This window comes from Sinocyclocheilus anshuiensis, unplaced genomic scaffold, assembly GCF_001515605.1.
Source record: "Sinocyclocheilus anshuiensis isolate Anshui unplaced genomic scaffold, SAMN03320099.WGS_v1.1 scaffold715, whole genome shotgun sequence".
Classification (NCBI taxonomy): domain Eukaryota; kingdom Metazoa; phylum Chordata; class Actinopteri; order Cypriniformes; family Cyprinidae; genus Sinocyclocheilus; species Sinocyclocheilus anshuiensis.
In genome coordinates, this window is record NW_015551089.1 from 442,391 (window position 1) to 449,628 (window position 7,238).

The 7,238-nt window shown below is 36.9% G+C and overlaps 1 protein-coding gene across 1 annotated transcript in view; it reads left to right on the plus strand.

Moving 5' to 3' along the window:
* The first annotated feature begins 1,925 nt into the window (after positions 1–1,925).
* LOC107662648 (proton-coupled folate transporter) overlaps positions 1,926–7,238 on the plus strand; it is a 24,310-nt gene continuing 18,997 nt past the window's right edge. The window contains exons 1-2 of the mRNA XM_016452727.1: positions 1,926–1,994; positions 4,669–4,752. Coding sequence (XP_016308213.1) covers positions 1,982–1,994; positions 4,669–4,752 — 97 coding nt within the window. The 5' untranslated portion in view covers positions 1,926–1,981. The remainder of the gene's footprint in view (positions 1,995–4,668; positions 4,753–7,238) is intronic.

The following is a 7,238-nucleotide window of genomic DNA, read 5'->3' on the forward strand; positions in this document are numbered from 1 at the left end:
CGTGTGCTTCCAAAGATCTGTAGCATCAAAATCTTAGCAGGTCTGGCTGCAGTGAGCGCACGGCTCCATGCTTGTGGTTTTTATAAATGGCTGCGGGGCTGGAATTGACTTGTAATTAGGGTGGCGTGGAGTTGGTGAGGAATTATTAAACACTCCAGGCTCTAATGAGTTGATGAAAGTAAAAACACGGAGCGCTGACCTTTTCCGTGGAATGTTTATGCATTCCCATTATGTTTTCTGCTGCGAATCAGAGGCTGTGGCAATGTCTGTTGACACCGGGCCCTCGCTGTGCAGTGGGGGGGGTGCGTAATTAAATCAGACCTGTTTGCATGAGCAGGCAGAATTAAATCAGACCTGTTTGCATGAGCAGGCAGGGCAAATGAGTCACGGCATGCACCTCTCACGCGTGTTCACAAGCAAATATGGATGAAGGTGAGTTCTTTTTCAAGTGCTCTCAGAAGTTCTGAGTGAAAAGGCCTTACTGTTTTTGACACTGTTTCATCAGGCACAAACCCTGAAGGTTAATAAATGCACTGGTTAGGTTTAGATGCGTCTGAGAGAATCTAAATATTTATTGGCTTTGTTTCCATACAAGCTGAACCACAGAACTGTGTAGTGCTTGTGTATTCTAGTGCTGTGCTTATTTATTTCCAAGATTACACAGCTGTTATATTACATTATTCAACATCAGCATCATTTTAAGCATTTTGAATTATACATAGATCTTAGTACTAATCAAATGATTGGATTTGTGGATGATAAAATGCATAAAAAATCCCATAAATTTACACTGTAGGAGGGAGCTGAGACAAATCTCTCTTGGGCAACCACATAGCAAATACCCTAGCAACCACCTAGCAATGCTAAAAACACTCCGAACACTATAGCAAGTGCATAGCAACGCTATGGCAATGACATACAACACCCTAGCATTGTAGCAGCGAGTTTCGTACTACTCACCACAACACTATATTTTAAAATGTAAAAACAACTACATGCTGTATTATGTATGCCAGGCCAGTAGTTGGCGATGTCACTTTGTAAAGAAACATTACGCACCTGAGCACATATGCATTCTTATAGACTTAACACGTAATAAGCATATGCATGACAGCACTGTTTTCAGCACTGTGTTTGCTGTTTACATGAAGACGATAACAGCATCGTTTTCAAAAATTTGCACTTTGAAACCCGTTTTTCAAAAGTTAGCATTTTCAGGCCCCCAAAATGCCATTGTCCTGTAAATGAACGGCCAAAAATGCCTAAACGCATAAAAAAGTTTTCCGTTGAAAACGGTGTTGTGTAAATACCCCCTAAATATGGTGAATGTAGTCACACCTTACAGCTAAATTAACCAATCAAATTTTTGATGGACGAATGAAAGTCCCACCTTAAAAGAGCCAATCGCATTTTTCACAGAGGAATGAAAATCTCACTGTTGTTCTGCAAATTTTCACCACGGAAATCCAGTCAATAGTAATCCACGTGACTGGGAATTTCACAAGGGCAGAATATTTTCCTACGCACATTTCACATCTGGTTCAGGTTGGTCATGCTTGGTTTGATATGGGTTTTATGCAGCGTGTTTTCGATTTTTTTCAGCATTTTAGCATTATTTTAACAATTTTAGATGATCATATATCTTAAAGTGAAACAATTAGAATAACTAACAATGGATCCATAGCAGATTACATATAATAATGGATCTGTTTTGTTCCATTTCACTCTTTTTCGCTCTTTTCAAGGCACTTAAATACAATAGTTATAATGGACTGAACTTCAACCAAATGATAGCAGTTGTTTTCATCTTGGCACAGGTTATCCAGCTCTAAACTGCTGTGCTGCTCTTTGGCAGGGCTTTGGTCTGCTGGGTCTGTTTCCTGTGCTGATGAGATGTATGAAGGATATGACATTAGCAAAACTCAGCGCTTTGTTCAGAATCGCCTCTTATGTCCTACTCGCCCTCTCAAACAACACATGGATGGTCTTCCTCGGTAAGCCCCCATCACTCTGTGACTCATGATTTAATAAATGATGTATTGACATAATGAAGCTCCTCGCAAAGTTATTGTGCATGAAGAATGATCAAGAAAATCATTATGTCAAGTTAATGACATGAATGTCAATGATGTGATTTGTTTTGTCCAGACCTATTAATTTATTCAAAAACTCATAAAAAAAATGCAATTCATACATACAGTGACTTGAATACACATATTCTATGGTAAGGTATTGTTGATTTCTGAACGTTGATTAAAATTCATTCTTTCTCGTTGGCATAAAGTAAAAGAAATCATGTTCTGAAGGAAACAAAACCTCAATGAAAAGATTTACGAAGAAAGTGATGCAACTTAATACTGTAATATAATTATTTTAAATTGTATCATTACCACCCAAAAAAAAAAAAAAAAACCTTTTTTGAGCACAGATGCAAAAAAAAAAAAAAGGTAAATACATTTCAAGTCAAGTCAAGTCAAGTCTGCTTTATTGTCAATTCTTCCACATGTACAGCACATACACACAGAGAATTGAAATTGCGTTACTCTCAGACCCTTGGTGCATACAGATAACACTAACAGTAGAACACTAACAGTAGTATTTGAACATTTATACTGTTCAAAATAATTTTATTTTCAAATAATTATTGTTCTGAACTTTCTATTTATCAAAGAATCCTGGAAAAGTATCATGGTTTCCATAAAAATATTACACAGCATGGCTGTTTTCCTTGATACAAATAAGAAATGTTTCCTGAACATCAAATCAGCATATTAGAATGATTTCTGAAGAATCATGTGACTGAAGATTGCAGTAATGGCTTTTAAAATATATTAAAATAGAAAACAATTATTTTAAATTGTACTAATATTTTACAATAGTACCTTATTTTATATTTTATTGTATTTTTGAGCCATGGTGTGCATGAGAGACTTTCAACAATCAAACTTCATACAAGTTTTTAACTGTAATGTACTGTATATCATATATATGAATCTGACATTTTTTGACAACTATATCACATTTTTTTTTAAAGTTTATATATATATATATATATATATATATATATAGTATATTTTACATTTATATTTGTCATTGACTTGGTAGTATTGTTGTGGTAGTAATATGTGTCATATTGACACACAGTACCGTGGAAAGGTTTTACTCTTTAAGATAGTTAGAAAGCACAACTGACCCCATTTCAAATCTGTCAGTGAGCATATCAAAGCACATCTCTCTTCCCTAAAACAACGTAGATTTCTTTTGTCAGCATGTGACATGCACAAAGGAAATATTTCCCACTCGAGGCCGACAATCTTCACTTGAGCTGACTGTTTTAACAAGACAGTCAAATGGGTAAATGTTTTGGGAAAAAAAGTCTACCTGACCAGACTTTTTATGGTTCACATTCATTCCTCACTGCTGTCTGAACTCCTTGCCTTGTTCCAGGGGTGCTCCACCTCCAAAGAGGAGTTCTCAGAGTGCTAAGTAATGATAACATTGTGCCGGCATTCATAGACTGCCACTTTCAGGGAGAGACAGCCGATCGGCGTTAATACTGTTAATTACATAAATGGTTGTGGAAATTGTTATTCTAATCGATGTGGAGGATGAAAGCCTTTTAAAGGGAGATGAGTGGCGGCTCTGATGAATAATCAGTGCCAGGGAGGGTGGAATTTGCATGCTAGTCTTTTCTGTTGGCTGCGATAATGAGGGGCACAGCAGTGGCACATGAGTAATAACCTCCATTCTGAAAGTACAGCGCATGTGTAAATCGGCACACACACATAGACACGTGCGCACACAGATACACCCCACCGCATACGCATCAACGCAAATACAGAAAATCTTTTGTTCTCTTGAGGATCAGTTTTTCTTGAACATGCACGATCAGGCTGCTGCGACGAGCGAGTGACTTTACATTCTGAACCATTAGGAAAAGCCCATGCTCTGTAATCACAATTACCTCACAGAATTTCATACATTTAGATTAAGCTCATGAATTATTGAGTAACCCATTTAGAATCTCTTATACTTCGGAACTGGTTAGCATTCCTCTGGTCTCACCACAGAGATTAGTTAACTGTGGCTTTATGTTTAACGTTAAGTAATGTTTCGTAAGCTGTGTTTAATATAGTGCATGCAGGTCTATATGTGACCCTGGACCACAAAACCAGTCATAAGGGTACATTTTTCGAAATTGAGATTTATACATCATACAAATAAGCTTTCCATTGATGTATGATTTGTTAGGATAGGACAATATTTGGCTGAGATACAACTATTTGAAAATCTGGAATTTGAGGGTGCAACATATTGAGAAAATCGCCTTTAAAGTTGTCCAAATTAAGTTCTTAGCAATGCATATTACTAATCAAATATTAAGTTTTAATATATTTACAGTAGGAAATTTACAAAATATCTTAATAGAACATGATCTTTACTTAATATCCTAATGATTGTTGGCATAAAATAAAAATCAATAATTTTGACCCATATATGTATTTTTGGCTATTGCTACAAATATACCCCAGCGACTTAAGACTGGTTTTGTGACCAGTCACATATAGTAATATAGTAATATATTATAATTGTTTACTGTTAATCTTAGCAGTTTTTTGGTATTTAACTGGTATTTAAGTTTGTGTGGTATGTCCTGTGGTTTTGTAGTTGCTGTAGTTGGCGCTCCATCTGGTATCAGCCAAGCAGTGATTCGTTCTTTGTCTTCTGCCATCGTGGGACATGATGAACAAGGTATTGTGTTTGAAATTCACAATTCAGTGAGAGAAAGAGAGAGACATCACAAACTAGGAAGTACTAAAATTATGAACTGCCATGGTTTTGAACCCAGTAGGATGGTAAAATCATGGTTTTTGGATGGTCCTTTTGGGAATTATCTTGAGAAAAATATCCATGGTAGTTATAGTAAAACCAAAATAACCACACATTTACAATTGTGTTGCTTCATTTACCATATTTTTAACTGTGATATCTGTAGTAAAACTATAGTAATAAAAATGATAATAAATCTGAAAAAACAAACAAACAAAAAACATGGTTTTAGTATAGGGTACTGTTAAGGGGCGACAGAGACGTGAGACATGCGGATCCATCTGCAAAGCTTTTCAGCAAGGCAAAGGGTAAATCCAAGACAGGCTATACACTTCAGGGCAGGCAGAAATCAGACAGAACGAGATAACAGGCTAGGGTCAAGACACGGGAAAACAGACTGAACAAGGCTAGACTCATGAACTTGGAAGGGTTCCGTAAAGTAGCTATCCCTAGGTGAGCAATAAATGCTGAACAATACTCGGCGTTGAATGGTGGTGTGAGACTGATTTATATAGTGTGTGTTATTGGTAGCAGCTGTGTGTGATTGGTTTCAGGTGAGCTTGTGATTAGTGCAATGGAGTATGGGAAATGTAGTCCAGGGTGATGTGTAACAGTCTGTGTGGTGTGAGAGTCAATATCATGGGAGGGCAACCTCTGGTGGCAAGTGGATGGAAGTTCATGGACCGGATTCGTGACAGGTACCACGGCAATAGCACATGTTCGTGGACATAGTAGGTTCGTGAGTAGCATAGCAAAATCTTATATACATATAAATATATACATAAAGCTCCCCAAAAAAGCTTCGAAACGAAGTAGGTTTACCAAACAAGTGTAATTTTCATAAGGAAAATGCCATGGTAATACTGATTTATTTATTTATTAATTTTGCTCTGGTTTCATGGTTTTTCATTTATTTGTTTGTTTGTATGTATGTATGCATGCATGTTTGTAGGTAGGCATTTATTATTTTATTTGCAGAAATACCATGATACTAATGTGGTTTCTGTATAGATACCATGCATGGTAATACCTTGTTTTTGCACATGTACCATACTAAATAAATGCATCTATATTTGTATAGTTGCTTTGAAACTATATGATAAGACTGCTCAAATAAATTAAATTGTTCTGAATAACAGAGGGAATACCATGAATATACAGTAGTAATCATTCAGTACCATGGTATTATCATCTGAACCCATCCCTGTGAGTTTTTTATTAGGGCGCATCGCATTGTGTAATGTGTACATCACAGCATTGCTTTCTTCTCCCTGTTTGATCTACAAGCCCACAAATGAGCTGAAATATCCTGAGGAAACTGCAAAGTGTTTTGACCTTCATATGACAAATAGATTTGAGTCATGCTTTTCTTCTAAATCTTTACTTTCTTTGACAGTTGTTTCTGCCTGATAACGTAGCTAAAAGCCCAAGATTTAATCTCCATTGTCCTTTCACAAATCCTTAATGAGAGGCATCGCAGTATGCATAATTAACCGGGGAACTGAACACCGGCTTTCTCAAAAAAAAAAAAAAATCATAGAATTATCAAACTCGGCTAAGTGGAAAACAATGCAGGAAGAACAGAGAGACAACAAACAACCTCTTGAATACACTTTTATATTCATATATCCACCCCTGCTTGTGTCCACTCACAGAGCGTGCAGCTGTAAGCCAAATCGAAAGGAAATATCCATTTAGTTTGTGGACACAAACATTTTTCTTCCCATTACTTTTATTTATTTTCCTGTTGATGCAAGTGATACAACTGTGAAAAGACATAGTGATAGCAGGCCATTCCCATCCATAAATGCACTGTTTTCACCATGCAAGCCGCCTTTCTCTACTTTGACAGCCATTTCCCGGTCTTGTGTCTCAGATTGCATGTGTCACTGACTCTATTGCAGTTTCCAGTCGTTCCGGGGCACTCACATGGCTTCCAGCTCCAGTGAAGATCAATAAGTATTGCATGTTCCAGGCACTTACGGGCTGCCTCGATGCACAGTGACTTCTTCTGCTCTAGTTAGTCAAAGCAGTCATGAAGTTCAGCGTAGCTCAGGAAGATATTTTATCAAAGTGGATCAAACCATTATTCATGCCAACGATCTACTGCACAGACCTCAGTTTCCACAGCTATTATTCTTTCATTCAGATAAAATCATAGGTTATGAATTTCAGGTGCATCCACGGCATATTAATGAAACGCCACTAGCTTTATTCACAATGTTTGAAATGCCTCTATCAGAAACACGTTTTCAATTTAGGGGTAATTGTTGGGCTCCAGTAATATTGAAATAATTTTTATGTATGTTTGTTTTAAATAAAATACATTTATTAAAATAAAGCGCACAGACACACACACACACACACACACACACACACACACACACACACACACACACACACACACA